The sequence below is a fragment of the Gobio gobio genome (assembly GCF_949357685.1).
Source record: "Gobio gobio genome assembly, chromosome: 16".
Taxonomy (NCBI): Eukaryota; Metazoa; Chordata; class Actinopteri; order Cypriniformes; family Gobionidae; genus Gobio; species Gobio gobio.
Window position 1 is genome coordinate 45181273 of NC_137109.1, and position 18905 is coordinate 45200177.

The window sequence follows — 18905 nt, forward strand, 5'->3', positions numbered from 1 at the left end:
AAATTAGTGGAAACATTTTCACAAAACGTCACAGCTAAGACCATGGTGGTCCATTATGTCACATCAGCCATGTTGAACACCCAAATAAAAGAAACACCCAGAATAAATCACTCCAGTCAACACGTGTGCTTCTTGTTTTATTCAGCTGACAAAATGATCCCAGAGGTAATGGAAATGTTAGCTGATTTATGACTGATTCTTGGAATGGTTAGCATGAGGCCAACATTTTTTTCCCCTTCATTTCTCTAACAAAAAGCACATCAAATCATACACATGATTCGCATTCTTGAAAGAAAGCATTAGAATAATGGACAAAGATGTTAGACCTTGTCCACTAGATGTCATCCTGAGATAAAAACAACAGCCCTAAACTCAAAGTGGGTCATCTTCTATTGTGTTGTGGCTGGCAAGTGTGGTTCTCCCAAACTTAGAAACTCTTCTTTTACCTCTGGGCTTAATAATGTCGCTGTAATTTAGAAGTGAAAGTAAACCGCTTTTAGCTTTACTGTTACTCAAATAGCTCATGTGTGGCAGTTAACAACATTTAATTTAAAATAAAAAATCTGAGACATGGTTTTTGCAGACAGTTATCTTTAATGGGGTGTATACATGTGTAAAAAATAGTAATGGCAATCCTCTGATGATAGAAAACATGTGATTTTAATACCAATGAACTGTGGATCTTGCTCATCCACATTCTTTTCATCCACCTAAAATGTACAGCATTTACTTGCACATCGAAGGCTTTCCACAAAGCAATTACAAGTTATGTCATATCATGTATTTGTTAAATATCACTTAGAAATGAAACACCAAACATTATTATAACTGCAACAATATAAATCTCTTCAGAAATAAACTATTAAGGGTTTTCAAAGAAGGTATTGACAGCTTTTGAAAGATAAGCCCTCCCGTTGCATAATTTTGGCATTTGCAAGAAAGGTCTATATGACTTGGGTACTGTACAAAAGATACAGTGAAAAAAATCTGAGAATGACAACCATTATGAGAACGACAACCATAAATATCAGGAAAACAGCAAACAGAAAGTTTTTTTTGTTTCAATAAAACAACAACATTAATACTGTCTTACAACTGTTGAGTAGAAATTAAAAACGCTGCTGACTAGAACAGAATCCAAATGTAAACAGATCACATGAATCTACTGTTGTTTCATGCTCTTCTTCCCCCTGAAGGAGGCATGCTTGAAGGTGCCTTGTGGTAGCAGTCTGAAGGGGTTGAATTTGGACTTGCATTCATCCCAGTGGGGATATAATACATGCTCTCTAGATAGCTTTGATCAAGCGATGAGTGGCCTTTGGGTTCATTTTTTGGCATCTGGCTCGCAGGGCTTCCGTACCTCAAGGAAGTCTGATGAAGTGTGGTGGGTACAGGAGGAGGCTCTGGATGGCGAACTTGTTGGGCACTGCCTGGGATTGCTGGGTAAGATGGCATTGCATAAGGTAGGTACTGTGGTGCATACAACCCAGGACTGTGCAAAGAGGAGTAGGGTGGTGCAGCTGGTGGATACAGGCCAGAGTGGGACATTGCCTGCTGCGGTATGAGAACTTCCACATACTGGCCCAGTTCAGGATCAAACAGCATTTTTCTGAGTGGCTGCATTGGTACCTCAATGTAGAAGTATTTACCAGTCTCAGGATCAAGAAGAACACGACGAGGACCTTGGCCACAGCTGAGCCCACTTGCATTCTCTGGATACAACACACCGGCTCCACCCGGGCCTTCATTTGCATAATCATGACCAAAAGATGGTGGCAAATCTTGGGGATTAAACAACTGAGGCCTGGGATCCAGAGTAGACATGTTAGCTGAATGAGAGTACTCATGATAGGGAGCAGGAGCTGTTGCTTGAGGTGAAGGATGATTAGCTGGGCGTCTGTCTGAATGCAGCCCTGAAGTTAGCGGTTGGTCATCACCGTAGGACTGTGAGTTTGAAACAGGGCAAGCTCGTGGGTTGTGGAGAGGCTGAATCAATGCTGAGCTGTGTGGATTTGTGGTATTGGAGACTGGTAGAGCATCTGGTCTGCACTGTTGAGGACGAACTTGAGCTTGCGGAGGAGCTCCTGGACAGGTAAGGACCTGGCCTGGAGACCGAGAGGCTGCTGGCACCCGTTCCTGTGGACTTTGGTGGGGATGTCCTTGATGTGTGTGGGAACTTAGTGCGCAGGAGCATGGAGATTGCTTAGTGGTTGGATGATACCTGCATGCCCTTTGTGGGGGCAAGTCTAAGAGCCGTAGCGGGCTGAAACTCTCTCGCTCATCATAGCTGGGGGGATCATCTGAAGCATAGAAAAGATAGTCATCTGTGTGAAAATTATTATTTGATGATGCTCTTGTCACAGATTGTTTGTGGCCAAGGGCTTGTGCTCCTGATGAGTTAGAAGCAACGGAACTATCTAACACTGAATGGTCTTGACTAAATGATGGGGTCTGCTGCTGACAAGTGCTGGTGGTTTGAAAGAAAGCAGAAGATTGCTGTTGATCCAGACTGGCATTTGTCATTATGGTGGATTTCTGCACAGTACTTGGAGTTGTTGTGACTGGGACAAGTGGTGGTTTGTAGCTTGATACAGCTGATACAGCAAGTCTTTTTGCATCTCTTGATGAAGCTTCGTTTGGTTGATCCTTGTTTATCACGGTTGTCGTTTCATTTTTCTTTGATTCACTACTTAATCGGGTTTGATGCTTAATAACAGATGATGCTTGAGCATCTGTTTTCGGTGGGTCACTTGACACTGATCTAATTTCTGCAAATGACTGTTTATAGCTGGGTTTTTGTGGTACAAATGGCTTTAGCCTATCAGTCGATATTGACCTCACTTGTATGGGTAACTCAATTTCTTTTGATGCATTCACTGGTGTGGCATTATTTTTGGTACTACTTGAAAAAGACCTCACCTCTGGCTTGTCAGATGTTGCTAGATAAGTTGGATTTTGTGTCATAGTTGTGGTGGTAGTTAATTTCTTTTTTTCAGGTTCCTTTGTTGATTCTTCTGTCTGTGTTCCCTTGGGACTCTCACTTTTTTGGGATGTCCTTGAAGAATTGTTGACAAGAGCTGTTGGACTGCAAGTCGATGCTGTATTTTCCGTCCTTACTTGTGCTTCACTAGAAAATACTTCTGATAAACAGGCCTGTACAGGTACCTCAAGCCTGTTGACATGTTTAGCTGTAGCACTTGCGCCTTCAGTAAGAACATCACACACTCCGATATCAGCCTGCATCCCTTTCTCTTTCAGTAGCATGGATACAGAGTGGCTGTTGCTTGTAGCTTCCATTTGAGTTGAGTCAGGGGTTGTAAGATCAAAGGTCTTTGATTTGGATGTGCCATCCGGCAGAACCACTAATGCAGAAATTTCCCGCTCCTTACTGGGGGGTCTAGGCGGCATCTTAGTACTCTGATCACAGTGCATATAAGACCTCTTAGTGATACTATCTGATTTAGGTAATCCATTTATGATTGTAGAGTGAGAGTCTGGTACTTTTTGTAGTGACTCAGTCTTTGGCGAAGAGGCTTTGGATGTTATTTCAGTGATGTCAGCATCTCTTCTTGTCTCTACGCCCACTAATGGTTGTGATATTTTTGATATGTCAACAGGCTGTTTCTCAAAATGACAATTGTTTGTTTTGCTAGCTGATGTTTGTTTGTCCTTCCAACTGATGGCTTTACATTCAATGTGTAAGGCTGGAGGAGTTTGTGGCGGCTTCTCACTTTTCTCTTGAATGACTGGGTCTTCACTAGAAGTTGAATTTGATGCTTTGAAAGACAGGTTGTATGTGTTTTTCACTAACTTCCTCACATCCCTAACTTTATGTATAACAGATTTTTTGCTGTTGTCATCAACTTCTTCTGTCTCTATGACTTTTTGACTAGATTTGGTGCTCATATCTTCTGTAGCATTCTCCATTGTCTGAGATTCAGACATTTCTCTGGAATGTTCTATGTCAGGGGATAGAGACACTTTCAGAGAAGATGTCTTTTTCCCTTTAATAGAGGAAGGTTTCAAAGTTATTTCTGGGGTTTTTGACATAAATACACTCTTTCCAGACAGTTGTTCCTGGTTTTCTGGTGTCATCTGGCGCTTTGTGTCTCTGCTTGTGATTTTGCTCTGCATGCTTATTGCTGGAGTGGCAACAGCAGGACTTGTGTTCCTGACACTGGCATTTGCTGAGTCACCATTGTACTTCTCTCCAAGGTTGCCACCTCCTCCCTCCTTCCCATCACTCTTGCTGTTTTGTTTCACAAGTATTTTGTCATCAACTGATGTAAGGGCCACTATAGGCTTTGTTTCTTCCCTTGTAGTGTTGCCAGCTACCTGAGCTTCCCCAGTGTTAAAGAACCCAGGTCTTAAGAATGGTTTTGGAGGAACTTTTGGGGCACACTTTTTCAGCTGACGGTGTGAAATTCTCTCCTCTCCAACAGCAAAATCATTAGATAAAGAAGTACATTCAGATTGCTGGCTAGAGCTCAAACTATGCCGCTCAATGTTACTTAGTACACCATCAAAAGAGCTGGGGCTGATATCAGGACGTTTGTTTTCATCTCCAGATGGACTTGTGTCTGCACTTTTCGGTGTCTCTTTCTGCACATCTTGCATTTTCTTTGACAACACACTCTTGATAATGCAAGATGCCATTTGCGTCTTAGGCGAGCCATCATCTAAAGACACAGACTTCTGCAATGTCTTTTTCCTCTCATTTTGTAGTACCTCCTTGGAAACCTCCTCTTGCACTACAGCTGGTGTACTATGTTGACGAATAAGGATGTCTTGTGAGTGTCTACTTGTGGAGGGTGAATTCAAAACAGTTTCAGAGTTCCCTTTATGTTTTGATTCATCTGTGTTCCGCCTTAACAGCTGTATCTGCCTTTTAGGTACTGTCCTCTTCCCTCTATTGCACTCTTCTTTGCTCTCTAATGCAACATCCACACACTCAAAACTCCCCATTTCAAAGTGTTTGTTTGGGTCCAGGCTGTCACGGGGTAGAAAAGATGAGCCATCATTTTCATGTAACGCTGAGCCACGCAAGTCTGCGTAGGTCATCCATGCAACAGCACCAGGGCTGTCTACGGTCGACGGCTGAGAAACATTTGTTGATGACCTGTGGCTTGAATTGTACACATCCAAATAATCCACCTGAGGGCTAGAAAGGCTTCTGAAGGCCAGATCTGTAAACCATTTTACTTCATTATCTGCTTCATCAAACTCACTTCCCATGCTGGAGTTCTCGCCAGTACATTCAGGATGAAGAAAGCCTGCACTGCTGTATTTACCTTGGGCAGTTGACTGAAGCCTCCTGGCGCCACCCTTGTTCTCTTGTTGTGAGCCCTGAGCTCTGAGCTGACTCTGTTGCTGCAGAGTTGTTGGGTGCGACTCAAAATAACAGCGAGCTGGAATTCCCGACTTTGGGTCTCGACTTGAGAGTGCTGGGCTGTGGCCTGCAGGCCCTTTTCTATTCCTGGCACTGAATGACAGCTCAACCTGTTGCCCTCTGTAACTACTATCTCTCATAGTCTCCTCCCCCTCTCCCTCCCTCTTTCCAGTCTCCTCCTTTTCCCTGCATGGCTGCCTGTCAAATTTACCACCACCGTCCCTACTAATAACACCTGGGCTTTCTCTTAATGCTATAGGCACTTGGCTATGCCTCTTGTCACTTCTTGGACAATCATTTTCCAACATTTCTTTTCCTTTGTTGCTATCATAATCCTCAATATGGCATTGTTTCTTTTCTACAGATGTCACTGGCATTGGTACAGATGAGGCCCATGGACTCAGAGAGGCTGATGTTCCACAGACAGTTAAATCTGCTGTGTTATCAGTAATAATTCCCTGATTTTGTTCCACGTTTACTGTGGACAATCCAAAACCTGAGGGTTTAGATGGTGAATCTTGCAAGGTCTGCATTTGGCAAAGGATTTGTGGTCCACCGCCTGTACATTCATCTGGGACATATGTACTGCTTTTGAAGGTCTCCGAGTCTGCAAGGTTATCAAAATTATCACTGTCTATTGGGTTAGGAGATGGGGTATACATTCCCTTAAAGATTATGGGTAAAGGCTGATTTTCTGCCTTTACAAGAGGGATGGAAGGCTCGGTTTGGAGATCAATGGATAGTGCTGTGTCTCTGGTATGGTCTGATGCAGTTGATGAGGGCCTTGATCTGCTCTCTGGTGTTGACAAAAAGTTCCTTGAGGTAGATGAGACCACAGGTGATTGAGCCAAATCTTCATTTGGTGAAACGTTATATGTGACGCCTCCAGTCACAGGGGATTTTGTATCTTGTGACAGAATACTATAAGATATTGTTTTTATTTCAGGTGAGTAGGTGACTGCTCTCAATTCTAGTGAAGGGGCTGGGGAAATGGGCTCTGGTGTAAGGTAGTGTTCTCTGCTGTTTGGAGTGGAGGTAATGCTCCTTAATGCAGGCGTGGAATCTCTACTGCATGCTGGTGTTACCCTGTAACCATTTCCAGTGATGGCAGGTAGGTCATCAGGTTCTGTTGAAGAAACCATTATCTTATTTGTAGGTGACTGGCTGATGGTATAACCCTTAGGTGAGTGAATTATTGCAGGTTCTGATGAGTGAGCTGGAACGGAGTGATCAGAAGAGGAGTAGATATCACAGTGACAGCAGGGGGAAGATGTTGAGGCTTCAGTTTCAGTTAAATAAACCTCTCTCTCATTTGTAGGTGATGGACTAATGGTGTAACCCAGAGATGAGTGAATGGTTACTGGTTCTGATTGATCAGGAGAGGAGCAGATATCTCTGTAGTCAATCCTATTGCTTACAGGGGAGGATGTTAAGGCTTCAGGTTCAGTTGAAGAAATTATTCTCTCATTTGTAGGTGATGGACTGATAGTGTAACCCATAGGTGAGTGAGAGGAGCAGATATCTCTGTAGTCAATCCTTGTGTTTAGAGGTGAGGATGGTAAGGCTTCAGGTTCAGTTGAAGACATGATTCTCTCATTTATATGTGATGGACTGATAGTGTAACTAATAGGTGAGTGAGAGGAGCTGATATCTCTGTAGTCAATCCTTGTGTTTAGAGGTGAGGATGGTAAGGCTTCAGGTTCAGTTGAAGAAATGATTCTCTCATTTGTAGGTGATGGACTGATAGTGTAACCCATAGGTGAGTGAGAGGAGCAGATATCTCTGTAGTCAATCCTTGTGTTTAGAGGTGAGGATGGTAAGGCTTCAGGTTCAGTTGAAGAAATGATTCTCTCATTTGTAGGTGATGGACTGATAGTGTAACTAATAGGTGAGTGAGAGGAGCAGATATCTCTGTAGTCAATCCTTGTGTTAAGAGGTGAGGATGGTAAGGCTTCAGGTTCAGTTGAAGAAATTATTCTCTCATTTGTAGGTGATGGACTGATAGTGTAACTCATAGGTGAGTTAGAGGAGCTGATATCTCTGTAGTCAATCCTTGTGTTTAGAGGTGAGGATGGTAAGGCTTCAGGTTCAGTTGAAGAAATGATTCTCTCATTCGTAGGTGATGGACTGATAGTGTAACTCATAGGTGAGTGAGAGGAGCAGATAACTTTGTAGTCAATCCTTGTGTTTAGAGGTGAGGATGGTAAGGCTTCAGGTTCAGTTGAAGAAATGATTCTCTCATTTGAAGGTGATGGACTGATAGTGTAACCCATAGGTGAGTGAATCTCAGGTGATTTCAGACTTTCTCTGTCATCTATGCATGAGCACACTGGTCCTCTTGTTTCAGTGGAAATGGCAGACACAGATAGGGAATCTATTTCCACATTATCACTGGTAGGAAATGATACTGAAGAAGATGCACCATAAGTGTCTGCCAAGTCTGGAAAATCTGATGCGTTTCCCACTTGGGTTGAGTACAGATTCAGCAGCTCAGGTGAAGATCTACCTGTGGCTGCAGGTGTGGAGATAATTTCCCTACTTACAGGAGAGATGGAGGTTAATCTGGGCTCTGGCATGACACTAGGTATGGGTAGGATATTAATATCTCTGTTTGCAGGTAAAGTTAACATTTCCTGAATAGGACTGCAGTCTGTTGGAGAAACGTTTGACAGTTCTGACCCAGAGCCACTGTTAATCATCCTTTGTGCAAGGAGAACATTTTCCTCTTGTAGACTATAATAGTTCATGCTTTCTTTGTTCTCAGAAGACACCACATTATGTTGTTCAAGTGGAGATTCTGCCAAGGATTCACAGTTATTAGGCTCAAATATAGGTATGCAGTCTTGTTTATCTAAAAATGTGCTTGTACTTGTACGTTGAGGTGCTGTAATAATTTCTTCTTGCTCAAAAGTGTCAGGTTCTTTTTCATCTGAAGGGCAAGATTTAGGATTAGAAATATCCTTTCCTGGATTGATCTGGTTTATAGCTGGTGTTGGATCCATATCCTGTGATTCAGAAGCATTTGAAATTTTCGTTTCATTCACTGGGGCAGTGCTCACTGACACTTGATGTTCTTCCCACGTGTTCCCAGTATGCGAGAGGTCATTAACATTAACTTTGGTTGCAGGTGGTGTGTACTCAAGTGGGTTAAGTCTATTTTTAGAATCAGATAAGCTGTTTGATTCATCTGGATGTGATTCTGATTCCCTGGTCTCCAATGTGGAAAAATCTGGTATATTTTTTGGAGAAGGTGTGTTGTAGGTGACTTCAAAGTTGTCGCTTAAGTCAGATCCATTGGCAGTGTGATAAGATCCTGAAGAGTCATTGGCATCATCTGTTGGAAAAGGCTGATCGACTTCCCTTCTGACAAATGTCACAGAGGCTGGGCTACTGGAAAGTGATGGAGACTCGCCGTCATCCCCAAAAATGTCACATAGGCAGGTTGTTTCAGATATAGCATTACGATGGTTGGGGATTGAAGTGATGTCAAAAATCTCCACACGATTTGGCCCTTCACGACTCTGCAGATTGAACGTTTGTGGTGCACTGCGAAGGAAAGAGTAGCTGTCGCCCTCTAGAACCCAGCGTTCCATTTCATCAATTCAGATACCACAGGCATTGGGTTATCACACTTGAGCCATTTATAAATGCCTGAACTGGTCATTCAGCAGTTGTTGAATGTTTTCAGACCTGAAACATCAAAAGAAACATCAGTGGCAAAAACTTTTATAATTCTCATGACAAAATATTTTCTTATTGCTTTAATACTAAGTTCATCTTCTGAGAGCAACTGTCTGTCAGAAATTATAGTTACTTTGCGTATACAAAAGTGTGCTTAATAATAGTAAACAGTATTACTAATCAGATTAGAGGATTACTCTCACAACTACTCACAAACATTCCTCATGCAAACTAACTGATGCAAAAATATATACAGTAACTCTGTAACATGCATGCAGAAATCAAAGTTCACATAAAAGTCATCAGATATGATGCTTGCCTTTTGCTGCTGTTTTCCGTCCATATTGCCAGTTTGAATGGAGCAGCCCTCACATGGGACAGTTATGCACTGTACCATGAGCTGTGAATGAGGCTCCAACTAGGGGATCCAGGTTTCTGAGTGCCAAACTGACCCTTCATCGAAACAGGCCACTCAGAGCACAGATATGTCCAGCCCCTCAAGCTAAGCCCTCAAGCTAAAAAAATGCTACGACTCCTGTACCGTTAGGCCTGTCTGAGCTCACGGAGCCTGGCTATTTCAAACATTAATTGACACCACTTTTTAAAAAAAAGGAGACACAAGCATGCACAGAAAAAGGACACGATGAACCTGACCTGAAGCTTTTTTAATCATGCTTGGACATAGGTGCATGTCCCTGCCAAGCTTAATAGGGTGTTACAGCTAGGAGCAGGTGCTGCGATGGAATAGACAGAGTCTGTGAATGGAATCTGACACACTAGGCCAAGACAGTCATAGGGGCTCACTAATTTTAGACTCTTCTATCAGGGGAAACTTTGCTTTGAGAGGCTGCCTGGAGACACTTAGAGGGCACAAAATGGCAACCTTACAAAATACACCAACTGAACTTTCTATAGTATTAGATTGCAACATCTCTTCCTTACATTTACATCTAATTGTTTAGCGAACGCTTTCATCTAAAGAGCCTTATGAAAGAGAAATACAGCATAAATGATTGCTTTGAGCTTAAAAATTCTGTCAATGCAAAAGTTAAAAAATGGCATTAAACATCAGTGATTTGACTTGAACTTATGACACAAGCGATCTTCTCCTATCCATATTTTATTGCCCATTGTTCAGAGCATCAAAGTATATTGGTTTAATGTGGTTACAAACTAGTCCATCATCTTATAGGGAAAGAATGCTGAGCACTTCTGCAATGCAGGGATTTAGCGTTCACACAACACTACTGACAGAAATCCAAAAGCACAGCAGCTTGACAATACCAAGAATAGGTCTTTGATCAGCTGATTGATAGTCAAAACTCAATGACCATGAATTAAAGCTAGACTTGCATCTCATGGAGCCACCTGACATTTAATGTGATTGACTGAAAGGTTGTGTGCTTCTGCAGTACTTGATTATAATAGAAATAGTTTTGTCTGAAAAGACAACTGAAAGCAAGCATGACTAGTTCACAGAAAACCGGTCTTTTTAATAAGCCAACACAAAAGCACCAAATAAAAACATTTTTGCCAGTTATTGGACTCTATCTAGTGCACTGTACATAAATATGCTTGCAGAAACCCCCCTGCAGTAACATGACACATCTCTATATTGAGGTCAGTGTATTTAGATATTCTATTTTTTGACAAATATGCAGTGGGCGGAAACTGCCCCACAAATAAAAAGGCTTAGGGGGGTCAGTCACTTGACAATTTGTATACAAAACAATCACACAGCATATCAGATATGCAGCTGATTACGGATACAGCATGTAGTCCAGGAAATTCAAAAGCTAGAATTTTGTCCTTGTTTGGAGATAAGACTCAGGCTGTCTAACTGAAAAAAATGTGCTAAAATTGCATACTAGAGTATTTCAGTGCCTTGATTTTAGCACCACACCACCACGATTCCCTTAATTGTTAACTTCCTGCATGAACATTATGACTTAATCTAACAAAGCATATTCGCTAAGCATTGTCCAACTGCACAGACGTTTTACATGAGGTTAAAGTCACAAATAAAAACACCAGCAGTCCTTGCATGTCTTCCCATGAATCTTTCCCAAAGTCATCTGTGGGTGTTCAGTTTATCAAACAATTTATGTTTGTATGTTTTTCAGAAAATCTAATTCTATTGCCAGGCTGTTGTTGAAAATAAGAACTTGTTCTTAAAGGTGGGGTAAGTGCTTTCTGGTAACCGATGTTGATATGTCAAATCACCAAAAAACAAACACGCCCCTATTTTGATAGCTCCGCCCCACACATATGTAACCCAGGCAGCGACTATGGCGGAATCTGCTGTGCCAGGCCGAGGGTATGATGCCATTAATAAGTGAAAGCAATGTGTGTTTCTATGGTAATCCAGGTTGAATGTTCAGTGAAAAAGTCATCCCTTACATCCCAAAAACAGGAACAACTCGATAGCATGAGCACGACAGACCAACTAACGAAAATATTACAATTATGACAAGATTAGAGGGTTATATCGATCACGAAAAGAGGAACCAAAGGAAACAAACATATATTAGGAGTTTATTGTCTTACTTTTCGGACACACTTTGGGAGCTGACGCTTGAAACAGACAGTGGTTTAACGTTATAGGATGTGGAAATGAATGGGTCTTTATCATCGCTGAAGTGAACGACGATACGATTGCAAATGGACAAACAAGCGAACATGACATATTCAAGCAAAAGCCTGCTTATATTAGTTCTGTGAAACAAAACAAAACCAATGTTTCTCGCCTATCGAGAAGAAATAAAGCAACCTTGGCATCCGGTTTCAAGTCTTAGCGCTCTTTGAGTTCTCTGACACTTTTTGCCTGATCGTAAGCCTTCTTTTGTTCCTTAGACATCTTCCACATTAGTTTATATATCTGCCATCTCTCTCTTTCTGTCGTCGCTCGGCTAATGTCCGTCCTGTGTCGTGTATTTTGAATAATGACGTGCACGGAGCGTTCTCTTCTCCTCGTCATTAGAAAACACGCCCCTTACTGCTGATTGGCTACAAGTTTGTTTTGGTCCATATATAATATTAAATAACACTTACCCCACCTTTAAGTAACTTTCCTGGTTAAATAAAGGTAAAAAAAAATCAGAATCCAGTCTTATTTCTGTTGATTCTGAAAATAAATGATGTAGCCCGATTATGCAAATGAAACATTATTGTTGTTTTTATTTCTATATTTCTTCTTACAAAAAGATATTACAATATATCTATATATCTACAATATATAAGAGATATTGCTTTCAAAAGTTTACGGTGGAATGAACATCTCCAGTTTTTGGTTTTATAGCCAGGAAGAGATCTTCTCCAACAGCTAATGTAGTTCAATTTCACAAGCTGAAAGAAAAAAAAATGTCTTAATGATCTCTTAAAGGGATAGTTCACCCTGAAATAAAGCCATCTTTTACTCACCCTGCTGTTATTCCAATGCCCTTCTATCTTTTACGGACCTCAAAAGGAGAAATTTAGAAAAAAAGCCCTGCACACGCTCCTCCGTAAAATGCCGGTGAATAGTGACCAGGCTAAAACATTACAAAAAGGATACAAAAGTATCACAATGATACAGTGAGACACGCGCCATATATGGGAAGTGTTCAGGAGGCCCACTAGAAGGTTTTGCAAGAAAGAAACCTCAAAATACTGAGCTTACCCTGGGAGTGCGAGCCGTCAGCAGCCGCTCACACTTACTTGCAATGAAGTTATGACAACCGGTACACAACATTCACTTCAGGAGGTTTACCTTTTTATTAGTATTATTGTATTATTTCTTATTATTTGCCTTATAGAAGAGAAAAGAGTCACGTTTGTTTCTATTGAGCCTGATTTCTCAAAATGGTGCGTGTGTGTGCTTATCCTGGGTAGGCAAGACAAGTTTATTTATACAGCACATTTCATACACAGTGGCAATTCAAAGTGCTTTACACAGAGATGGAATTAAAATATTCATAAGAGAATAAATAAAATTAAAATAAATAAATAAATAATATATATGTATGTATGTATGTATGTATGTATCAACCCTAGCTGGAGTGGAAGAAAATGGAGAGTCAGGTTAACGATTTTACTATTTATATTTGTCAGGTAACTGTGCGTTTATACGTTTAGACAAATCTCGTCTGCAACCATGACAACAGAGCGAGATATAGTTAGCATGAGCGCCGGCGGCTGCTGACGGCTCACACACTCACAGGAACGCGCACAGAGTAACAGCCAAGCTCAGTATTTTGACTTTCTTTCTCGCTAAACCTTATAGTGTGCCTCCTGAACACTTTCCATTTATGACACGTGTCTCACTGTATAATTACGTGATATTTTTGTATCGTTTTTGTAAAGTTAAATCCTGGTCACTGACACCATTCACTGCCATTTCATGGAGGAGCGCGTGCAGGACTTTAAAAAGATTTCTCCTTTTGAGGTCAGAAGAATATAGAAGGACATAGGGCATTGGAACAACAGCAGGGTGAATAAAAGATGGCTTTATTTTCATTTCAGGGTGAACTATCCCTTTAAAATCGAATTATTACCAAAATGCACTGTACAATATCAAATGCATGTATTGTAAGCTAAAAAAAATTACAGTACATGGAAACAGAAAGGAAAGTGACTCACGTGAAAGTGACTCAAAGTGAAAGTGACTCAGGTGAGGGTTTTAGTCGCTGTGCTCGAGAGAAATAGCGTGGTGCCAAAAACCCAGCAGCATCTCCAGAGGTCAACAGTACACCGTTCTCGGACCAGAAGAACTTAATCCCATCTGAACACCAAGGAGAGGGTGATCATTAGGACTTCTGCACTATAATTCTTAAATGTATACTGTTTTTTTTAAAATGATTTCTTAATACCTGACATGGCTTTCGCAACATCAATATACACAGCCAAATCACAACTCTGTCTCATACCTATAACACAAAAGAGGCCATTGGACTGTAAATAACCTGAATTACGTATAAAGTGAATTGTATTTTTTAAAACCTGCTTCTGTAAATCTTGGTCTGGACAGCTTTCTGCTATCCTAATGCATAAATAATACATACTCACATGAAATTTAGATCTCTAGAAAAGAATCTGCACGGCATGTCACTCACCACTGATGACTTTGCCCTCTCCAGGTAGCCCAGGTGCCAGGTGTATGTGAGTTCTGTTCATTTTGCTGAGGCCTTGACTGCGTATAGAGGGCCAGTGTTTCATGTATGAGCCATGAACAGCTTCTCTTGGATAGTCCGGATCATCAAGCGCTACCTCTCTCAACTCCAGATCTGTAACCTGGAAGAGACACATTCTAGGATAAGTTAAATGAATACATAAATCACAGAATATGCATCATGTTTTTTTAAATTGAGATTTATTTATCTAGCAGACGCTTCTATGAGTATAAACTAGATTAGTATATCACAAATGATATATGCATACACCTATAGGTATATACCTTTTAAACTGCTCGTTAAAGGCACAGGCCGACTTTTTGGGTCTTTAGCTTATTCACCATATCCCCCAGAGTTAGATAAGTCCATACATCCCATTCTCATCTCCGTGCGTGCAACAACTCAATCTGACGCACCCACCGCTAGCCTAGCTTAGCACAAAGACTGGAGGTATATGGCTCCAGCTAGCCTACTGCTCAATAAGTGACAAAACAACGGCAACATTTTCCTATTTACATGTTGTGATGTGTATAGTTACATCGTGTACTAAGACAGACGGAAAATGAAAAGTTACGATTTTCAAGACGATATGGCTAGGAATTATTCTCTCATCTCCCTGCATAGTAATCAAGGAACTTTGCTGCCACCATGAGTGCAGCGGCGCAATAATATTACGCAGCGCCTGAAAATAATCCCCAGCACGCATCTCTGTGCAAGCAGGTTGTCACGTTGGATATGTTGGCGGAAGTTAGCCTATTTTCAGGCGCAGTGTAATATCATTGCGCCGCTGCACTCATGGTACGGCAACAAAGTTCCTTGATTACTACGCAGGAATGAGAGTATAGTTCCTACTAGCCATATCGGTCTAGAAAATCGCAACTTTTAATTTTCCGTCGGTCTTAGTACACGATGTAACTATACACATCACAACAAGTAAATAGGAAAATGTTGGCGTTATTTTGTCACTTATTGAGCAGTAGGCTAGTTGGAGCCGTTTACCTCCAGTCTTTGTGCTAAGCTAGGCTAGCGGTGGGTGCGTCAGACAGAGTTATGGCACACACGAAGATGAGAATGGGATGTATGAACTTAACTAACTCTGGGGGATACGGTGAATAAGCTAAAGTCCCAAAAGGTCGGCGTGTTCCTTTAACGCAAATATCTAATAAGCCAATCACATGGCTGCAGCTCAATACATTTAGGCATGTAGACATGGTCAAAATTATATTTCTGAAGTTCAAACTGAGCATCAGAATGGGGAAGAAAGGTGATTTAAGTGACTTTGAATGTGGCATGGTTGTTGGTGCCAGATGGGCTGGTCTGAGTATTTGTATTTGTACAGCTGTTGAAGGGTTTCACCCAAAAAATATTTACTACCCTCATTCATCTTCGGAACACAAATTAAGATATTTTGAGGAAATCCAAATCCATAGACAGCAACATAATAAACACTTTCAAGGCCCAGAAAGGTAGGAAAGACATTGTTAAAATAGTCCATGTGACTACAGTGGTTCAACCTTACATTTTTAATACTTTTTGTGTGCAAAAAAACTACTTTATTCAACAACCTCTTCTCGTCTGTGCCAGTCTCCTACGCTGTTGATGTAGCAAATACAGTGCAGTGCTTTCGAACAGTGTTGCCAACTCTCGCGAGACAAATAAGCAACCGCAGCTTCAAAAACAAGCCCAAAAGAAGCCCAATATTATATTATTTATTATATTCAATATAATTTATGATCAATTATTTTTTATCAATAAATGAGCCTGCAACATATTAAACTGAAACCTCTCGGAGTTTGAAAAGCAAAAACAGATGTGATTTTACAAAAATCATCAAATTGCAATAAAGGGCAAGCAATACCCTCCGATCAGCTGTGAAGAGAAGAGGTTTGGAGATGGAAAAAGAGAAAAAGTGACATGAAGGCCAATTATAGTAAACCAAAGTCGGAGTTAGTGCACACATATTAGGAGCAGTGAGTAGTGAACACACACACTGCAAACCGTGAAAAAGACAAGCCCTGCATATAAATGTGCATATACTATCTGCCCTAAATAGTATTGAAAATGACTAATGTCTCATATTATTTAGGATGGATAGTATGCACATTGGGACACAAGCACTAAGGGAGCGCTGCAATATAGCCACATATTTATAATTAAATAAATTTGAACCATACCTACTGTTATTAATAGTATACTTTTTTTTATAATAGCCTGTAATGATGAATACATTTTTAAAATATTTTTAAAATTAAATCAGGTGCCTGTTTCCTTTCCATCTCTGTACATCTCTGCTGGTGGCATTGTTTGTAAAAATTTATACGTCTATTTACGTCTACAAATTATCATTGAACACGATTTCTTTTCAATGAGGAGGAGAAGGAGGAGGGATGTATGAGGACGAATTACTACAGCACTTCACTATCGTTGCACTGAATGGCTATTAGCTGTGAGAAGACAGTGTCAGCCAATGTATTGGACAAAACAGCGACCATAAATGTAAAGAAACAAAGTTGCTTATTATATTTTCCTAACAAGCAACCACATTTTTTTAAATAAGCCCAAAAAAACCGCAACCCGCGACAAAAAAGAAGCCCAAAGACTTGGCAACTACGCTTTCGAAGTGCTACGGCAGAAAGCCGGCCTACCATTGGCCAACGCTGTTCACATGAGCACCACGACGCTTGCATGTGATGCTGACGCAGGAGCTAGCCAATGGTGAGCCGTAGAACTCGGAGGCGCTGCACTGTTTACACTACGTCAACAGCGTAGGAGAGTGACACAGACGAGAAGACCATTTTGAAGTCGTTATTTTTGTTTGTTTTTTGCGCAAAAAATTTTTTATTCTCGTCTCTTCATTAAATTAAAGTTGAACCACTGTAGTCACATGAGCTATTTTACCGATGTCTTTCCTACCTTTCTGGACTTTGAAAGTGTTAATTAAATCACTGTCTATGGGAGGGATCTTGCCGATTTCATCAAAAATATCTTAATTTGTGTTCCGAAGAGGAGCGAAACTCTTACGGGTTTGGAATGACACGAGGTGAACTAGGTGTAAATTTTTGGTGAACTATCCCTTTAACACTTTCTCTGACAGAGACCTGTTTTCCTGTTTGTTCATATGATGTTCGGCATAAAGCCTATGGTGTGGGGGGATATTTTCTTGGCACACTTTGGGCCCCTTAGTACCAGCGCACATCACATAAACATCATTAATTGTTGCTGACCATGTTCATCCCATTGTACCCATCTTCTGATGTCTACTTTAAATCTATATATATCTTAAATTAAGACAATAGACTTTGAATGACCTCTGAACCACACTGACTTGCACTGAGTGACCCTGATTGGCTCGTATCAGAAGACGACCGTCCTCAGTGTGGTTGCAAAGCTTGAATCGCTTTTTGTCATTGGTGGCCACCACTCGCTCCACATCCTCCACTGAAAATGAGCGGAACTGCTGATGAGCGAGAAGTTCCTCCACAAATACAAAGCCATCTGTGGACAAGGTCACATAAGAATTACAGACAGACAAAAGGGATGATATAAAAACTAAATCCAAAACATGTGCTAGAGGAATAAAGTGAATGAATCATTTGCTGTCTAGCCCAATAAGAACAGGAATCATCCTCCACAAGAACTTCATTCCACACATGACCTAAATAAAAGTTTTGTAAGCTGACAGGGTGTTATAGGGATATCACTTCTCACCTGTGTTCATCTGAAGACCCATCTTATTGGCACCGTGGCGTAATGCATAAGACAGAGATTTAGACAGGCGCATATCTCTGCTCTGAAAGACGCACAAAACAGAATATAATTCATTACAGCCCTTATGAAAATTAACCATGGTTTTATTGTAGTAAAAACGTAGTAACCATGTTTTTTGGCTAATTAAATACCATTTATATAACTACAGTTTTACCACAAATACCATGGTTAAACTATAGAGAAGCAAAACCATGGTTAATTTGCGGTTACCATGGTTTTACTACAATAACCATGTTTTTTTTTGTTTTTTTTTTTGTAGTAAAACCATGTTTTTTTTCGCAAGGGAGTGCACAGACCATTTCAAAACTTTACCACAGTAACTGATCAGTTGACACAAAATACTGTCATTACTTTTCACACTGAGATGTGACCTGCTATATTAATTTATAATAGTTATGCAAGCAGCTTGAATCGCCACATTCATATACATTCGAACCCCAAATCATGATGTTTGATGAAGATATAAAATTAAACAACATAATATGTGGTCTCTTTATACACAACGAATGAATGATCGTTTCTCCTCCCACCTCTTCATTTCGGTCCCCTCGCCCTCCTCTTCCTCCTCCTCTTCTTCCTCTCCCTCGAGGTTGACAGTCCATTTGTGACACACTTGTTGTGATAGTATCATTCACAAACACAGCTTCAGATATATGGACTACTGTAGTTAAATACAAAAACTGTATATTTAAACTCCTCTCCAAAAGCATTCGTTGCTGAAGTTTAACTTCTCGTGTCGATAATACACGGAACGGAGAAAAACAGAGACGCGGCCATTAATGAGCCCATTCATCCACTGACCAACAGGGGGCAGTAAAGACTATGTTTTATATTTCTGAAACTGCGGTGCTGCAGCTGGATACTGCACTGATTTATGTTTTTGATTAGATGTGAATAATCGATAGAGTATAAATCTTTTT

The 18905-nt window shown here is 40.7% G+C and overlaps 2 protein-coding genes across 2 annotated transcripts; both read right to left on the reverse strand.

Annotated features, from left to right (window-relative positions):
• Positions 1 to 585: 585 nt before the first annotated feature.
• On the reverse strand, positions 586 to 9508 carry LOC307139382 (uncharacterized protein). The gene is made up of 2 exons (XM_079838329.1): positions 9390 to 9508; positions 586 to 9079 (listed from the first exon to the last, which is right to left on the reverse strand). Exon 2 carries the CDS (start codon positions 8980 to 8982, stop codon positions 1174 to 1176), a length of 7809 nt encoding a protein of 2602 aa, XP_079694455.1. The 5' UTR covers positions 8983 to 9079; positions 9390 to 9508; the 3' UTR covers positions 586 to 1173.
• Positions 9509 to 9721: 213 nt separating this feature from the next.
• trpt1 (tRNA phosphotransferase 1) lies at positions 9722 to 18787 on the reverse strand. Its single transcript, XM_079838330.1, has 7 exons — positions 18516 to 18787; positions 17926 to 18007; positions 17543 to 17712; positions 14161 to 14338; positions 13918 to 13974; positions 13688 to 13829; positions 9722 to 12415 (listed from the first exon to the last, which is right to left on the reverse strand). The coding sequence occupies exons 1-6, from the start codon at positions 18693 to 18695 to the stop codon at positions 13699 to 13701; spliced, it is 798 nt and encodes a 265-aa protein (XP_079694456.1). The 5' UTR covers positions 18696 to 18787; the 3' UTR covers positions 9722 to 12415; positions 13688 to 13698.
• Between the last annotated feature and the right edge of the window lie 118 nt (positions 18788 to 18905).

Bases quoted from the DNA above. Each gene is read 5' to 3' on its own strand.
- LOC307139382 (XM_079838329.1), bottom strand. From the start codon at position 8,982: ATGGAACGCTGGGTTCTAGAGGGCGACAGCTACTCTTTCCTTCGCAGT.
- trpt1 (XM_079838330.1), bottom strand. From the start codon at position 18,695: ATGCTTTTGGAGAGGAGTTTAAATATACAGTTTTTGTATTTAACTACA. The intron at 18,008-18,515 runs GTGGGAGGAGAA...TGCGTCTTTCAG, and splicing joins GAGGGGACCGAAATGAAGAG to AGCAGAGATATGCGCCTGTC. The intron at 13,830-13,917 runs GTATTAAGAAAT...CTTGGTGTTCAG, and splicing joins TGTTGCGAAAGCCATGTCAG to ATGGGATTAAGTTCTTCTGG.